This window comes from Morus notabilis, unplaced genomic scaffold (genome assembly GCF_000414095.1).
Source record: "Morus notabilis unplaced genomic scaffold, ASM41409v2 Scaffold1529, whole genome shotgun sequence".
NCBI classification, from domain to species: Eukaryota; Viridiplantae; Streptophyta; class Magnoliopsida; order Rosales; family Moraceae; genus Morus; species Morus notabilis.
Window position 1 is genome coordinate 27317 of NW_010357672.1, and position 18027 is coordinate 45343.

Here is an 18027-nt window from a genome sequence, read left to right on the forward strand (position 1 = left end):
ATAATTTACATAAGTTAATAAATAGGCTAAATTATGATATATTCAGATTTATCCACACATAAGATTCTAAAAATGTCCTTTCCACTAAAAAACCCTAACTCCTCTCTCTCTCTCACCGACCTTTGCTCTCTCTCTCTCTTCCCTCCGGCGCTCTCCGGCAAACTGTTTCTTCCCTCCGCCGCTCTCCCACGATCACTCTCTCTTTCCTTCGGTCCTCTAACGCGATCTGTCTCTCTTCCCTCTGCATCTCTCTCTCTCATCCCTCCTCCAATCTCAGATTCTCGTCTTTCATATTGGCCTATTCTCTACTATTTCCCAAAAAAATGAAAAACTTCAGGTCTCGCTTCAAAACCACTTTTGGGCTTGCAACATCCAACCCAATCCAGTTCGGAACTCTGCCATGCCAAGCTTGGCCCGGCCACTAAAGCAAAATGGGATATGTGAATAGTAACGTGCTTGGGTCAGCCCGTTTAGTATGGCCCAAACTTACAGCTCTAGACTGAATTAGTTTTTCAAAATTTAGAGAGAAAATATCGGAGGATTGCTAGAGAGAAAAGTTGGAGAAGATTGAAAGACAGAGAGAGAGGGGGTATACTTGCAGCCAGTGACAAATCCATTCAAGTGGGGCACTTGCCCCCACTCAAAGTTTTTGATTTCTCAATTTGGTCCCCATATCTCTCTAATTTTTGTATTTTCCTTTACTTAAATATATTTCTCTTAAAGTTGCCCCCACTTCATATTTAGATTATTTCATTTTTTTCCCTTTTCTTTGTACCATAGCCACCATTTTGGTTCACTTTCTTCCCGCAATTTTTTTCGTGCAATTTTATTTTTTAAATTTGTATAAAAGCTCCTTTTTATAATTTTTTTTTCTATTGACTTCAATTTTATAACAATCGATCTGAATATTAATGCTTGTAAATTATGTTGTTTGAACTTCTGGCCAGATTTCATAATTGATTTGATAAAAAAAAGAATGTTATCTTCATTTGTGCCCCCACTGAAAGAAAATTTTCGATCCGTCACTGTTTACATCCACAAATTTATTAGAGAGGAAACGCCACAGAAATTTTTTTTAAAAAAAAATAAAATAAAAATAAAAAAATCCGTCATCCATGCATTTTCTAAATTGGCATTCATGTTAACTCTGAAATTTAATACAATATCTAAAATATTCCTACTCTTTAGATTTGAAAAAAAAATCCATATACATTGATACAAATGGTAGTGAATTCATTATTATGGGCAGCCACCAGCCAGCTAGTTAATTCATCTTATCACAAATGTCACTAAGTTGATTCATATTATGAAGTACTTCAGATTAGATAAAAATTTGCCTTCATTTCAAATAGCATTACTAAGGCTTTGTTGGAGACGTCGTATTGATTACAAAAACTAGCATTACCATTCATGATCAGAACAAGCAGTAGATTATGATCATGTAAACTTCATCACGTTAATTTTCAGCCTTTTGTTACACGTGACAGATTTCTTTACATCTGTTGTCAGTTTACAGAGGACTTTGGTCCCTCCATGCAAAATGGCTCGCCACCTTTTTCATATATTCTCACACTCTCTTATATCCATTTTGCTTTTCTCAAACTACTTTGCAGAAGATATGGCATGCCCGAGTCTTGAAAGCCCCGGATCTTCCAAGAGTACTGTGAAGAGCTGGGCTCGGAATTTGTCGGTTGATCAGGCGGTCGAGATCGCGAGGAAAGTGAAGAAACATGGAAAAGACGACCCGAGAAGAGTTATTCACTCACTGAAAGTAGGTTTAGCACTCATGTTGATTTCCTTGTTCTACTACTTTCGACCTGGTTTTGGCGACGAAGCAATGTGGGCCGTCTTAACTGTGGTGGTGGTCTTTGAGTTCTCTGTTGGTATGTATAATGAAATAAATTTTGTATGCATGCGGCGCGTTTAAAATTCATTTTAAAATGATTTTTTTGTATGAAAATAAAAATGAAAACGTTTTCAATCTCAGATATATATCATTTTTAAAAATATATTTGATAGTTTTATCAAGAGATTGTTATTAGTATAAAAAAATTCATTAATGTCTCTCTCTGCTCGAGAGAGAAGAAAATGAAAAACGATTAAAAGTCGTCATTTTTCTCTCATTTTACACTAAACTAAAAAATCGTTTTCATTTTCGTGTTTGTCTTTATTGCGCCAAACGCTGAAAACGTTTTCATTTTTTTCTCGAAAAACGTGAAAAATAAAAGCCGGATCAATTCCAAATACGGCCATAAGTTCTTCATCTTCTTTTTTTTAAGGACAAAAATTATACATTATAATTTTTTTATTTATTTTCTTAATTTCCTTTTTTTTTTTCCCTTCCTTCCAGGAGCAACCCTAGGAAAAGGCGTGAATAGGATGTTGGCAACGTTGTTAGGTGGTACTCTTGGTGTTGGGGCCCATCATATAGCAACTCTTGGTAGAGAGACTGGAGAGCCCATTATTGTTGCCTTCCTCGTATTTTTTGTAGGTAAATATACAATTAGTTCAGACAAGTATACATGGCAGAAGAAATGGGGGAATTATGAGATCGAAGAATTGGGCTCTTGGTTCGTAAGAAAGATTGCATTAGAGGGATACCATTTTCAGAGAATTGATCGTATAAATATACTCATTTAATTTACAAAAGTGGTATCCTGTATATAATTTACACTCTCTTGGAGAATCACAAGTTTCCTGACGTGTAATTAAGAACTACTATATAGCAAACTTAAATATGATAAAATACCACTGATCACCTTCCTAATTGATTCGTAGTCTAAAAAAATAAAAACATAAAAAAAAAAAAAATCTCTGTTAAAAAAAAAGTATATGACAAAATTTGATGTGTAAGTGAGAGATGGCTGATTGGAGTCTAGATCAAGATCCGAACATGATAAAATGTTGTGGCTTACTTTCGGATAGTTATCACTCACCACTAGTCTTCTTTTGATCTCTTTAGATTTGTATCCCCCACCCCCAAAAAAAAAAAGAAAAAAAGAAAGAGTAGAGATATCTTTGGCATAGATTTATGAATAATAAAATTGATTTTTGACATGCAGCCGCAGTAGTGTCATTCCTGAAATTCTTTCCAAGTTTGAAGGCGAGATATGACTATGGGCTCACCATTTTCTTACTGACCTTTAGCTTGGTATCTGTCTCGGGCTACAAAGATCATCAGGTTATAGACATGGCTCGTAAGAGATTATTAACTATTATCATTGGGAGTGCCACAGCTATCGTTATTTGTATTTGCATTTGCCCTGTTTGGATTGGAGAAGATCTCCATAATTTGATCGTTGGCAACATAGAAAAGCTTGGTAACTTTTTACAAGGTATTAATTTATAAGTTGCATTTGACGCGTTTGGAACTCTTTTCAAAATATTTTTTTGTACGAAAATGAAAATAAAAACATTTTTAATTTCAGACATAAATCATTTTTAAAAATACGTTTGTTAGTTTTATTAAGAGATTGTTTTCAGTATAAAAAAACTCATTAATGTCTCTCTCTCTTTCTCTCTGCTCAAGAGAGGGGAAAACGAAAACAAAAAATAAAAAACGACTAAAAGTTGTTTTTCATTTCTCTCTTATTTTACACTAAACCAAAAAATCGTTTTCATTTCCGTTTTTTGTCTTTATTGTGCAAAACGCCGTTTTGAAAACGTTTTCATTTTTTCGTTTTCAGAAAACGTGAAAAACAAAAAGGGATTAATTCTAAACACGGGCATTAATTCCAAACACGACCATTAATTCATCTCTCTCTCTCTCTCTCTCTCTGTTTTTTTTTTTTTTTTTTGGGTTGTATTTCTAGTTTGGTTTTTACCGATCTTCACATGGCTAACTAAGTGAAGCAAACTTTACAGGGTTTGGAGATGAATACTTTCACATACCAGGGAATGGGCAGTCAACGAATAGTGAAAAATCATTTCTTGAGGAGTATAGAAGTGTTTTGACTACAAAAAGCAGTGAAGAAAATATGGTAGGGATTAATAATAAATATCAATTAATTTGTGTCAATTAATTTGTCTATTTTTTTCTTGTTTACGATTATTTTGTTTTGTTATTTTATTTTTTCGATTCAGGCAAAGAGTTAAAATATTTCAACCTAATTTTCAGGCTAATTTGGCAAGATGGGAGCCAAGGCATGGGCAGTTCAGCTTCCACCATCCATGGAAACATTACATCAAAGTTGGATTCCTAACTCGGCAATGTGCTTACAAGATCAAAGCTCTTAACGGATACATGAATTCCGAGATCCAGGTATATGCGTATCCAATAGAGTAACATTTTTTTTAAGCTACTAACTAATAACATGTTTAGTTCGCTGATCCGAGTTTTTAATTTGAGTTGAGATGTGGCTATATATAAGAATTTTTTACTGTAGCAAAACAGTTAGATGTGACTGTTTCTGAGAATTTTTTACTGTAACAAAACTCGAATCAGTGAAATGAACGGGATATAAATTTGCATCTTCTAGACTAGAACCCCATTTCAAACCAAGCTTCTCCTTCAAAATATTGTTTTTAATTGAAAAGGAAAAATACCAAGTACTTAGAAGGAAAAAAAAAAAAAAAGGAACCTTCGACGTATGAAAAAAAAAATTGACAAAACCAAATATGTTTGTACATACTATGTTCCTCTCCGCAACATATGAATGCCTGGTTGTCTAATTAAAATTCTTTTAGATAAAATCTAAGAGGTAAAAACGACCGACAAGATATATAAATCAGTAGATAGTTGCCCAATATACACAACTATGATTGAAACAGAACGACCCCTGAAAAATTAAATTGAACATTGCTATGAAAAGGAAGATAGACACGATCTTTATGCAGAAGAGTCGAGATGAAAATTCAGTCTCGAACCACAAGTCTATGTCACAACGAAAGTTTAGAAGTTTCATAAAGCGCAAAAACCCATCTTTTCTTAGTATCCATGGGATCTCATCAAGAGTTTTATTATTCAATATATAACAACATATATACTATATTTCCAAGATCATAAATAATTGTCATAAATTCCACTTTAAAGAAAAACTAATTGCTAACATAGCAGACAAACAGTCCTTAAAATAAATAGGTATAACCTATAACAGTAACACCACAACTGACTCTATTATAAGATGCAGCGTTCGAGTCCCACTATCCCAAGTTCAAAAACGAAAAGCAATCCTTGAAAAAGCATTTGCAGTTCCGCAACCCTACTGCATCCAAATAAACCCTAGTACCTACGGCCACCAAACCATTAGTATTACCTACCATCCAATCAAGAGGAGGAGGTTACCAAAAAGCTTTCTAATTATTGTACATGCGCTTGTTTAAAGCTCACTAGTCTCTCTAATATAACAACCTACAAAATATAGCTTTATTAGAAGCACAGAAGGATATTAATTTACCCTAAAAGATCATCTTATTTCCATCTGATCACCAAATCACCACCCAGCAACAAGAGATATTTGCATATTAGAAAGAAGAAATTTGAGCATTAAATTTCTCCTTCAAAGCCGTTAAACATAAAGATGCTGGAAAGCCATTAGAAAATTCCAATTGCAACTTCAACCCAGGTGGGGCGCACTCTTTAATTATGAGAGAGCCGGGACTCAACCCTGTTGAGTTGAGTTGGCTTGAGTCACATTTTCTATCAGTATATTGTAGGGGAATAGCTTTATCAGTATAGGTCAACTTTTTATTTTAGAGAATTGTTAATCAAACTGTATATTATTATCTGACATGATTTAATACGGTAGAAAATAGACAAATACCTTTTATAAGTGCTTGAGTTAGGATTTCTACTATTTACTCGGTAAAAATCTAGAGTACTCGTATACTTTTAAGAGTAAATTATGCAATATTCTCTTTAAAAAAAATATATATTTCGGGGTATTAACATAGAATGACTGCATTGGGCTTGTCCAGTTATAGTTAATTTTTTCGCTTGATCCATCTTCATGCCCTATTTAAAGTTCTTACCTTATTCTTATAGATCAATAAAATTTTAAGTTCTTGCCTTCAAGTACACGATTACACCTATTACCAAACTTTTATAAAAGAAATAAATTAATTAACAGCACACATATCAAACAAAACTTTCAATATTGTACTTGATTTGAACCAATCTTTGGCTTAAATTTTAAATTCTTGCAGACTCCAATTGAAATCCGGAGAAAAATCCAAGAACCCTGCACCAAAATTTGCACAGAATCTGGTAAAGCACTGAAGGAATTGGCAGCAGCAATGAAGAAAAGGATTCGATCATCGTCATTTAGCGCCCACATTACAAACTCTAAGAATGCTGCTGAAAACCTAAAATCATTGCTCAAAAGATACGAGTGGCAAGATCATGACGGCGATCTCCTTGACATAGTGCCTGGTGCTGCAGTAGCTTTAGTTCTAATTGATGTCGTGAAATGCATCGACGATATCGCAGAGACCGTGGTTGAACTATCTTCTGTTGCGCGTTTCAAAACTGAAGATGCCACGGTAGTGGCGCTAGAACAACCGCCGAGTTTACTGCACCGTGCAATAGTTCAGCCCCAGCTTGGTTCTGAAGGATCAGAACATTCTGTTAAATTGATGGATCTTCTCCAGAAGGCTTGCTAAAAGAAAAGGAAAATATCTCTGCAAATTCGGTAGTATAATGTCGGTTGTGCTACTTAATTAGGTAGGGTTCTCATATTGTTATGTACTGCTAGAAATTTGGGATAAACGAGAGGAAAATGTGTTTAATGAAATATTAATCTTTTTTTAAAGGACTACTAAATAAATGCTAGCCCCTATTCAGCAAATATGCTTTTTTTTAAATAATAATATTGGCACACACATGTTAATTCTCAAGATCAGAGATTATAAATTTATATTTATTAGTTAGATTTATAAATGTAGCCTTTTATACATATGTTAACGTTTTACTTATTAGTTGACGTTTGGTTCATGATTTTAGAATTATTATCGTTTTACGTGTGTTTTTTATGAAAGAAAAACACTGTAGAGAACCATGAATTATGATTCAGAATCATTGACGAATATAGGAAACAAACATCTCATAATGAGATGTTATGAGATATCAACCCCTCTAACTCATCATTCTCCAATAATGGTTTCTTAACATAACAAGATTGCTTTAATTCACTTGTCCAGAGGAGGGTTTTTTTTTTTTTGAATAATTGGATGGAGAGAATGGCATCAAAATCTGTAGGACATCTCAAACAGAGTTCAAGGACGTACTTCTTTTCTCATTAATTTGGGCGTTTTGAACATGCCTTATTTTAGAAGAAAAAATAGTTTGGCATTTCAATTTATTATTTTTTCTCTTTATAAAAAAGAACTTCCCCAAAAATTTAATTTTCTATCAAAACATTTCAACATCAACAATGTTTCGATCTATTTCATTGATTAAAACTCCCTAAAGGATTGGCATTCCATTTATGTCATTTTACACGTACATGTATATCATCTTACGAGAATAGAGTATGGTATAGATGTTTGGCAACTTTTTCAAAGATCAAGAGGACTAGTTCCTACTAGACATCAAAGATCAGGAGGTATAACTGAAGACCGATTAAGACGACTGGTTTGGGGAAATATTTTTCTAAAATTATCGTGCGCGCATCCATGTATATGTGTGTGATGCAAGAGTTTTTAAGAAATTACATTGAATTTGTAAAGTCAAAGAATTAAACCAAATTGCATATTAAGTTGTAAAAACCTCTAATAGGCTATGAGTTAAAGAAAATTTTTGATGTTAGAGAAAACAAAAGAAACAAAACTCACGCTGCGTTGGGGGAGAGGAATAAATGCTAGCACTTTGGCAGCCTTCCTTGTCACCCTACATTGAGAGGATTTCCAATATATATATATATTTATATATGCATGTGTGTATCTATGGGCGTCCTACGAATGGATCCGTGAACCTTTTGCTACTCTAGATGAATTCCTCATCAAACAACGATCAGATGGTCCATCAATTGTAATGACATGATCATCAGGTGCACCAATTATTATTTCCTGCAAAAAATCAACAATCACTTGTGGCAAATCTTCAGGTGTCACTCTAGGCTTGGGGCTCTTGAAATGGGCAAGAGATTCAAGCTCACAAACAGCCTCGGCGACTTTTTCCGTCCAAGAAACAACTTCCATCAAGAGAGAAGCCACAGCAGCAGCCGGAGTTATTTCCAGGATATCGGAATCTTTCCAAATCTGGCCCGACTTGAGCATGGTTTTGAGATTCTCGAGGGTATCTTTCGATTTTGTGATATGGGGTTGCGCCAGTGCTGATGATCTTATCATTTTCTTCATTGTGGATGCCAATTCCTTCAAGGCTTTGCCACATTCTGAGCTAATAATTTTGCATGGTTCCTGGATTTTGCTTCTGTCTTCTTGTGGTGTCTGTGTGCAACAAAAGACAAATAAATTAATTACTTACAAATCTGCAATACTCGCGTAACTAAGAATAATTGATATTGCATGCATGATACTTTGTAGTCAATTGTAAGTGTGTACGAAATGTTATACTATATGTGCTTGCAAATCATCATCATATATTTTTATTGATTCTGTCAAACTGTTTGATTAATGTAGTATGATTATGTTATTAATTTAAAAATATATAATGTAGCTTTGAAGATCAACTACAGTAGGCCTTATCAAATCATGAATCATGATAGAGCACACGATTATTTGTTGTTCAGTGTGAAATTTTGTATGTAAGATCCATAATAGAAGTTTTAGATGTTGGATCCTTAATCCAACGTTGGGTTTATATGTGAATAATTATGTGTTGCGGACTCTCATATAAGGTTAAACCCAATTAAAAGTGATCTACTAAGGTTTGGGTATTTTGGGTTTTAATGTATCTAATATGGTGTGAGCCTTTAATGTGTAGAGACTTAAAGGTAATTTCTATTTTTATGATGGGCTAAAATAAAAATACCAAAAGATAACAGAGAAGTTATCAATAAATGGCAGTTATGGTCCCCAGATCACATGTAAAATTTTCATTCATTCTGACATCTCATCATCAGAGAGAGTACAAAGAAAAAGTTAAAGGGTTCTCTAGGAAAACGTGTTGATCTGAAAGACAAACTGCACGACTCTAGTAAAAAATCAGTCAATATAGATTAAGATACGCTTCTGCTTACAGATTTATTAGTTCTTGAGGATCTGACATGAATGTTCTTGGCTTTTGGGTGATGGTTTTCACCAAATTATTAATTTCTAACATTAGAATCATACTTGAATCTCCGATTGAAGGTATCCGTGGAGTGCTTCGATCTTGTAGGCACATTGCCGAGAAAGATTAGAAACTTTCAGGTATTGTTTCCATGGATGACGGAATCTGAACTGACCATGACGTGGTTCCCATCTAGCCAAATTAGCCTGTAGAAGTATGAAATAAGAATTTATCAGTTGAAATTTACTTTAGTTAAATTTTTCAAAGGGTAGAAGAAGATGTATAGAGTGAAATAGAGATTAACACTGGCCATGGTTTCTTCATTGCTCTTTGAAGTGAGAACGCTTTTATATCCTTCAAGGAAAGACTTATCCCTTGAGTCCCCAGCGTAAGATTGTTGAAAGTATTCATCTGCGAATCCTGTGTACAAGTTGGTTTTGTAACTTGTAAGTGCGCATGTTTTTTGGCATAGTATGATATATGAGGACATCTCACTTCTATTTTATTGTTATATCCCTTATCGGGAGTGAAGAATATATTCCACCCGGATTTATATATATATATATATACACACACACACACACACATATTCGAAAGGGTAATTGAAACTTGAGCCCTCAGTGTTTCTTTCATGATTTAATTAGTACCTGAGTTGTTGGATTAAATATCTCGACAATTAAGCTTTAATTTATTATCTAATCGTAAAAAGGAATAAAATCATTTTGATACTCTTTAATATAATGCAACATCTTACAGGTATTTAATTGTTTTAATAATATTAAAACGGTGTCTACATTTAAAATCAGGCTTAGGGTACCAAAAACTACTGTTTTTATTCCTCCTGATCTTTGATTTCAGATTCTCTCTCTACATTTAAAAGAAAATTACCAATTATTTGTATTAGTTACCTTCTAAGAAATTTCCAAGCTTCTCCAAGTTCCCAACAACTAACTTGTGAAGCTCGACTCCGATCCATACGGGGCAGATGACAATGCAGACGATCACAGTAGTAAAGCAACCAGCCATGATTGTGGTAAGCCTTCTGAATGCCATTTGAATCACCTCGTCATCGCGATAGCCGGATACCGAGACCAAGCAGAAGGTCAATATGAATACCATTAGCCCGTAATCGTACCTCGCCTTCATTTGGGGTAAGAATCTTAAAAACGTTACTATTGCAGCTGCATATAAGAGACTTCTGTCATTAGTTGGATCTGATAAAGGTACCAACAAAAATATAAGCAAAGTGATGTGTTCCAAATATGATACTTTAAAAATTATTATGACATTAAGAAATTGTCGCGTCATTTGGTATTGGAAAAAAAAAATTGAATATTGCAAGAAGTTGGCACATGCATGTTTCCAAGCATTATTGATAAGATGAAATGGTTGATAAAGTTTAAAATAAGTAAATTATTTGTACCTATTATAAAGACAAAGATTGCAATGAGTATGGGCTCTCCTGTCTCTCCAGAAAGAGTCGCTAAACGATGAGCTCCAAGGCCAAGACCACCGGCCAGCAAAGTTGCCAAAATTCTATTCAAACCTCTTCCTAGTGTTGATCCTGAAATAATTATAAAGAAACACAGAAAAGAAATCAGATCAGTTAACTTGGAAACTTGATTTATGTAGGTATATTGTACTAGTGCTATATATATGTTAGTTCATTAAAATGATGTGCTCTATAATATCAGTTATTCGCTCTTGAAGTTTAAAAGAAAAAAAAAAAAAAAAGGAAAAAGCGGTAGATACCTGAAAAATTAATCTTACCTACGGAAAACTCAAACACAACAACAACGGTTAAAACAGCCCATATTGCATTAACGCCAAAACCATCATAGAGTGGTTTAAAGTAGTAGAATAGAGAGACCAATGTGATAGCTAAACCTACTTTTAAAGAATGAATAATCCTTCTCGGATCATCTTGTCCTAGTTTCTTTAGCTTCCTTGAAAACTCTACGACTTTTCCGGACATCCTCTCAAGTAAGGCCTTGAAGGCCTTGAAAACTCTTCTACCAAAACTGGGGCTAGTTCCAGAGGGCTCTTGATCTGAAGATGCCATTTTTTCACACTATAGAGCTATCGATGCAAAAGGGAAACAAAGTTATATAATACTGGTAAGTAATAAGTTTTAAGTGCAGCTATTTATATGTCAATGGAATGCGAGTTATAAATGTGAAAGGACGGTATAGTATTCCAATACAATGCACGTGATGAATGACAAGAAAAGACTAAAACATTATTGGTTTGCTGAGCATATCTGTACTTATGCGTAAGTGTTAATAAAATAACTCCATCTTAATAAGACTGATTCTTAAATAAGTTATAAAACGTTTGGTTCATGTATTTAGAATCATGATTCAGAATTATTCTTGATTTATGTGTATTTTTTTGAGAAAAAATACTGTAGCGAGCCACGAACTATGATCCGACTATGACACGAATCTACCAACTAATTTTGCACACTCACAAACAACATTCATTTTTGGAGCTTTTCAATTAACGATGAGAGAGAGAGAAAGATGTGTGTGTGTATGTATATATATTAATGAGACATCACGTGACCGAAGTAGACAGAGACAGGGGCATTCTCCTGTCGATGGTCATAGCAAGAGTCAAAATGAGGCAAGCCATACTTACGCGGTGTTTAAAATATGAGAACTATAATTCTATTTCTTTGGTTTACGAGTTTTGAGGAATTACAGATCACAAATGAATATTAAATATTGTACATATGTAATATTTTTTATTTTTTATGGAAAAAAAAAGTCCGGAATAGTATACCTATTAAGTGTTATTATAGGGATTCTTCAGACACTGACAGGAATGTTCGTTGAAGGCCCTACGATAAGGAGCGGGTCACCCAAATCCTACTAAATGTGTTAATGATAAGGATAAATAGGGCGGTTTTATACACTCTAAATCAAGTATTTATATGTAATATTTGTTTCATGTTGTAATTAATTACTTCCCAAACCCAGTGATAAACGGAGAGTTTAACATTAGTTCTCAAAGGGATGGAGATAGTTACGATCTTGAGATCTTGTGTTGGTTTAATGAAGCTTGGCAAAAGGATAACGGTCATAGAATATTCTTCATCGCCTTCAAGATAAGGTTGAGCCAATTATTTTGGCATGTGAATACAATATTAGAAATTTTTGGAGGAATAGGCCGTATTCCATTAAAACTTCATTAAAAAAAAAAAAAAAAAAAAACCTGCGGGTAGATTGGCGGGCATTTGAGCTAGGGTTTCTGTCGTTGATTTCGCAGAGGTTCTGCGAGAAATCTATCAATTGAACGAGAAGAGCAATTCATTTTTTTTATTTTAATAGAACATGAAACCTTTCAGATTTCTGCGATCACTGCAAAACAATTGGCCACTCTATTGAGAGAGAACACATCGTACCAAATACAAGTAGGGTCCATCCAATCACAGTACGAGAGAAGCCACCAACGATCAGATCATTGAAAATCAAGAAAAGCAAGATCTCTCACTGATGAGATTGGAGATTTCAGAAGTTGGGAAGTCAAAATACGCGGCCTTGGCCGGTTCGGGTCTATTAAGGGAAAGCCAACATTGGTGGTTCATTGCGGGAGGCAGTTTGATGATAGGTTCCAACGTACCTAGTTAGAATTGTGTTAGCTTTCTCATCATAATGGTTTTTACTCGAGAAAAAAAAAAAAAAAAAAAAAAGCATACATGTGAATGTGCTTAGCGGATTTGAAATACCAAAGAGTTGTTTCTCCTTTTTGTTTTTTTTTTTTTGCTGGAAATTAACTTCTTTGAGGAAGGCGCAATACCAAAAAAAAAAAAATCACATACTACAATTTCAAGCAGAGTTCAAGCATGTAATTCTTTTCTTATTTGGGAGTTTCGAACATGTTTTATATTTTTAGTAGAAAAAAAGAGGTTTGGCATTTCAATTTTTATTATTTTTTGCTTTAAAAAACAATTCTCCTAAAAAAACTTCTACTCAAATTATTTATTAACACCATCCTGTACATCTCATTGGCCAGTCAAACTAGCAAAAGGACTAGTTTAGCAACTTTTTCAAAGATCGAGAGTACTAGCTCATACTAGACATCAAAGATCAAAGAGATATATGGTCAAATCATATCACTAAAACTTGAGAAAATTTTGCAAAATATCATATTGCGCGCGCACACATGTATGTGTGTGCGTGGTTCAAGAAATTTTAAAGCATTACATCTACTAAGCTTCGAGTCGAAACTGCAAAAATTTGAAAGTTACAGGAAACGGATGAAACAAAACTCACCCCACCATGGAGGAGAGAAAAAAAATTACCCCTTGCAATCCTAATTGTCACCCCATATTGGGAGGATTTCCAAGTTATAAATATATATTTTTGTGTGTGTGTGAGTGTGTGTATCTCTACTCCTACAAATGGATCCGCGAACCTTCTGCTACGCTAGATGGATTTCTCATCAAATATTGATCAGATGGTCCATCATTAACTGTAATCACATGGTCATCAGGTGCACCAATTATAGCTCCCTGCTGATTATCATCCATCACTTGTGGCGGATCTTCTGGTGTGACTCTAGGCTTGGGGCTCTTGAAATGGGCGAGAGATTCAAGCTCACGAACAGCCTCCGCGATATTTTCAGTGCAAGAAACAACTTCCATCAAGAGAGAAGCCACGGCAGCAGCCGGAGTTATCTCCAGGATATCGGAATCTTTCCAAATCTGGCCCGACTTGAGCATCGTTTTGAGATTCTCGATGGCAACTTTTGATTTCGCGATATGGGGTTCGGCCAGTGCTGATGATCTTCTCATTTTCTTCATCGTGGATGCCAATTCCTTCAGGGCTTTGCCGCATTCCGAGCTAATAATTTTGCATGGTTCCTGGATTTTGCTTCTATCTTCTTGGGGTGTCTGTTTGTAATAAAAGACAAATAAATTAAGTATCAAATCCGTGATATTTACGTAGTTAAGATCATAAATATTGTGTGATACTATGAAGACAATTGTGAGTATGTACAACAAGTGCTTATATGTTAATAAATTGTCGTATGTGCTTCTAAATCAATATCGTATTTTTATAGATTCGATCAAGCTGTTTGATAAATCTAATTTGATTATGATAATATCAAATTATGATAAGTATATGATCATTAGTTGACATTGTTGTTCAGTATGAAATTTGGTATATAAGATTTTATAAATAGGAATTCTAAAATCATACTTGAGTCTCAGGTTGAAGGTATCCGTGGAGTGCTTCGATCTTGTAGGCGCATTGTCGAGCAAGATTGGAAACTTTCAGATATTGTTTCCATGGATGATTGAATCTGAACTGACCATGACGCGGTTCCCATCTAGCTAAATTGGCCTGTAGAAGTAATGAAAATAAATATTTATCATTTGGAATTCACTTTACTAAATTTTTATTGAAGAAAAGAAGAAAGAGCGAACAAGAGCCCTAACGACACCAACCATGTTTTCTTCATTGCCTTTTGAAGTGAGAACACTTTTATATCCTTCAAGAAATGACTTGTCCCTGGAGTCCTCAGCCTCAGATAGTTGAAAGTATTCACCAGCAAATCCTGTAAACAAATTTGTTTATAACTTGTTCGCATGTTTTATGATAGCAAGTAAAATATAGACTAAAGAGTGCATATCTTACAATTTAAGGAGATCAATATTTTATTTTATTGTTTATATCCTAATCAGGAAAGAATCATATATATATGATCCCCCGTATATATCTATATAATATATTATCTCTAGAAAACGGTAATTAAATTGAAACTTGTCCCTACACTGTTACTTTCATTTAATTAGTACCTATGTTGAATTAAATAATTGACCATTAACCTTTTATTAGATGTCAATCTAGTTATGATGTGGTAATCTTCCTAATACCAGTTTCTCGATCTTTATATTTAAAAAAAAAATCCCAATTATTTTGATTAGTACCTTCTAAGAAATTTCCAAGCTTCTCCAAGTTTCCAGCAACCACCTTGTGAAGCTCAACTCCGATCCATACGGGGCAGATGAAAGTGCACACGATCACGGTAGTGATGCTACCGGTCGTGATTGTGGTAAGCCTTCTAAATGCCGTTTTAATCACCTCGTCATCGCGATACCCAGACACTGACACCAAGCAGAAGGTCAATATGAACATCATCAGCCCGTAGTCGTACCGCACCTTCATTTGGGGTAAGAATCTTAAAAACGTTACTATTGCAGCTGCATATAAAAGAGACTTATGTCGTTAATTTGTTGGCTTTGATCATAAGGTACGAACAATAACATAAGCAAAGTGATCATGTGATTCAAAAATGATCACTTGGTTTCCAAGAAGTTGGCACATGCATGCCCTCAATAATCATGAAATTATTAGTAAGTTTAAGGCCTCATTTATTTCACCGATTCGAGTTTACAATTTGAGTTTTGTTACAATAAAAAGTTCTCATAAATAATCACATTTAACTTTTTTACTACAGTAAAAAGTTTTTACATAAAGTCACATCTCAACTCGAATTAAAAACTCGAATCAGCAAACTAAACGGCCATAAAATTATAAGTAAATTATTTGTACCTATTACAAAGACAAAGACTGCAATGAGTATGGGCTCTCCTGTCTCTCCAGAAAGAGTCGCTAAACGATGAGTTCCAAGGCCAAGACCACCGGCCAGCAAAGTTGCCAACATTCTATTCAAACCTCTTCCAAGTGTTGCTCCTGAAATAATTATAAGGAAACAAAGAAAAGAAATCTGGTCAGTTAACTAGAAAACTTTGATTCAAAAGCAGCTAGCACTAGTACTCTACAATGTTGCATGTATATATATATATATATCTAGTGGTTTCAGATCGTCGCATAATACGAGTGCCAATTTAGTTGGGATGTGCCTTTCGATATTTATTATTCGATCCCAAATTTAAAAAAAATAAAAAAAAAATGTGGTAGATACCCAGAAATTCTTACATACCACTCAAATTTAAAAAAAAAATAAAAAAAAAATGTGGTAGATACCCAGAAATTCTTACATACCTACAGAAAACTCAAACACAACAACAACGGTTAAAACAGCCCATATGGCATTAACGCCAAAGCCATCATAGAGTGGTTTGAAGTAGTAGAATAAGGAGACCAATGTTATAGCTAGACCTACTTTCAAAGAATGAATAATCCTTCTCGGGTCATCTTGTCCTAGTTTCTTTAGTTTCCTTGAGAACTCTACTACTTTTCCCAACATCTTCTCAGCCAAGGCCTTGAAGAGCCCGTCACTACTACTATAAGAGCTAGTTCCTGAGTTCTCTTGGTCTGAAGATGCCATTTTTTCACACTCCAGAGCTAGCTATTGAAAGGCAAAACAAAAAAAAAAAAAAAAAAAAGTTTTGGACGTATAATATTGCTGGTTATAAGTTATAACTTTCAGTACATGCAAGCTATTTATATAGCAATGAAATGCAGTTATCAGTGTGAATGGTCATCTGGGTAAGAAAACAATAATATTAATATAACAGTACTATATTCCAATTCAATGCACGTGATGAATAACAAGAAAAGACTAAAAAAAAAATGTCGCTTTTCTGATAATATATCTGTACGGATGTATAAACATCCAATTTTGCATACTCACAAACATCTGGAGCTTCTTTCCATTATTAACGATGTGATAGAGAGAGAAAGGGACTGAAGCAGACGGGGGAATCTCCAACGGAGTCATTGCAAGAGTCAAATGAGGCAAGCTACGCTCACACGGTATTCAGGATATGAGGGCTATCATTCTTGGTTTACGAGTTTTGTGAAATTGAAGATCATAAATCAAATCTTATGCAAAATATATATATATATATATATAAATTTGTAATATTTAAATCAGCTTCATGTTTCATAATTAACAATTTTTTAAACCCAGTAGTAACCACAAAGTTCAACAATAGTGCTCAGATTAGTACTTTGGACATAATTATCACCGATATTGTTGTATAGACTGTACTGTAAGAATTCGTATTTGTCTCATTGCCTGATCAATTAGGCTGAAAGTTTTTGTCCATAGTCATCAGACCATCTCTAACGATCCAGAAGTCATGTTAATGCTATATTTAGGATGCAACAAAGTTCATATGATACTTAACATTATCCACTAGTTTTATGTTGTAAATGCTAAAGAAAATACCATATCAATATCTATTCTAGATTTAAATCACTTGTCTAATTTCAGTGTATCAATTGGTGTCTAATCAATCAATTGTGTCATGTTATTTAAAAAATTTGAAATACCTTTTGACTACGTACTTAAATGTTTAAATTTAATAACATGTCATAATGTAACTCATTAGACACCAATTGAAACACCAAAAATTAGACAACTAACTATTCTAATTCATTGCTTTTGAAGAAATCATTTTTTCCCGTAGATTTTAATAAGTGACAGTCAATCAAGCTTCGCATGTTTATACCCAATAGAGTACATCTTGTGTTTTTCCCATTTTCCTTTGATTTATTTTCCTTTTCTCTAGGTTCTAGATGTTCTGCGTTTCTTTGTGATATGTTGGACTTTTTTATGATTTTTTTTTTTTTTTTGTGTTGAACTCTTGTATTTTTCTTTCTTTCCTTATTATTATTATTCTTATGTTTAACTTGAGGGTGATGGATTTGAAATATTCTAAACCTCAACATTGGGTGAGGGATGAATTTACTGTAAGCGCTAAGTGTGAAACCACAGACGTTTGTATTTAATTTATTGTATTTTCTTTTAATTATATTGAGGGGGGCTTATAGATTGACGAGTGTTCGAGTAGGTTGGAGTCGAACTCATATTATCTTTCTAATTTTAATGTTCAAATAATGTCTAATTAATCACATTATTTAAAAATTTTAAATGAT

General features: G+C 34.1%; 3 protein-coding genes across 3 annotated transcripts; 1 reads left to right on the forward strand and 2 right to left on the reverse strand.

Annotated features, from left to right (window-relative positions):
* The first annotated feature begins 1618 nt into the window (after positions 1–1618).
* On the forward strand, positions 1619–6600 carry LOC21385064 (aluminum-activated malate transporter 2). The gene is made up of 6 exons (XM_010090339.1): positions 1619–1883; positions 2351–2491; positions 3063–3335; positions 3865–3980; positions 4118–4261; positions 6145–6600. The coding sequence occupies exons 1-6, from the start codon at positions 1619–1621 to the stop codon at positions 6598–6600; spliced, it is 1395 nt and encodes a 464-aa protein (XP_010088641.1).
* Positions 6601–7890: 1290 nt separating this feature from the next.
* On the reverse strand, positions 7891–11231 carry LOC21385065 (aluminum-activated malate transporter 2). Its single transcript, XM_024172830.1, has 6 exons — positions 10940–11231; positions 10593–10733; positions 10078–10350; positions 9480–9589; positions 9232–9375; positions 7891–8385 (listed from the first exon to the last, which is right to left on the reverse strand). The coding sequence occupies exons 1-6, from the start codon at positions 11229–11231 to the stop codon at positions 7891–7893; spliced, it is 1455 nt and encodes a 484-aa protein (XP_024028598.1).
* Positions 11232–13568: 2337 nt separating this feature from the next.
* Positions 13569–16471, reverse strand: LOC21385066 (aluminum-activated malate transporter 2). The gene is made up of 6 exons (XM_010090341.1): positions 16186–16471; positions 15733–15873; positions 15108–15380; positions 14625–14734; positions 14377–14520; positions 13569–14066 (listed from the first exon to the last, which is right to left on the reverse strand). Exons 1-6 carry the CDS (start codon positions 16469–16471, stop codon positions 13569–13571), a joined length of 1452 nt encoding a protein of 483 aa, XP_010088643.1.
* Between the last annotated feature and the right edge of the window lie 1556 nt (positions 16472–18027).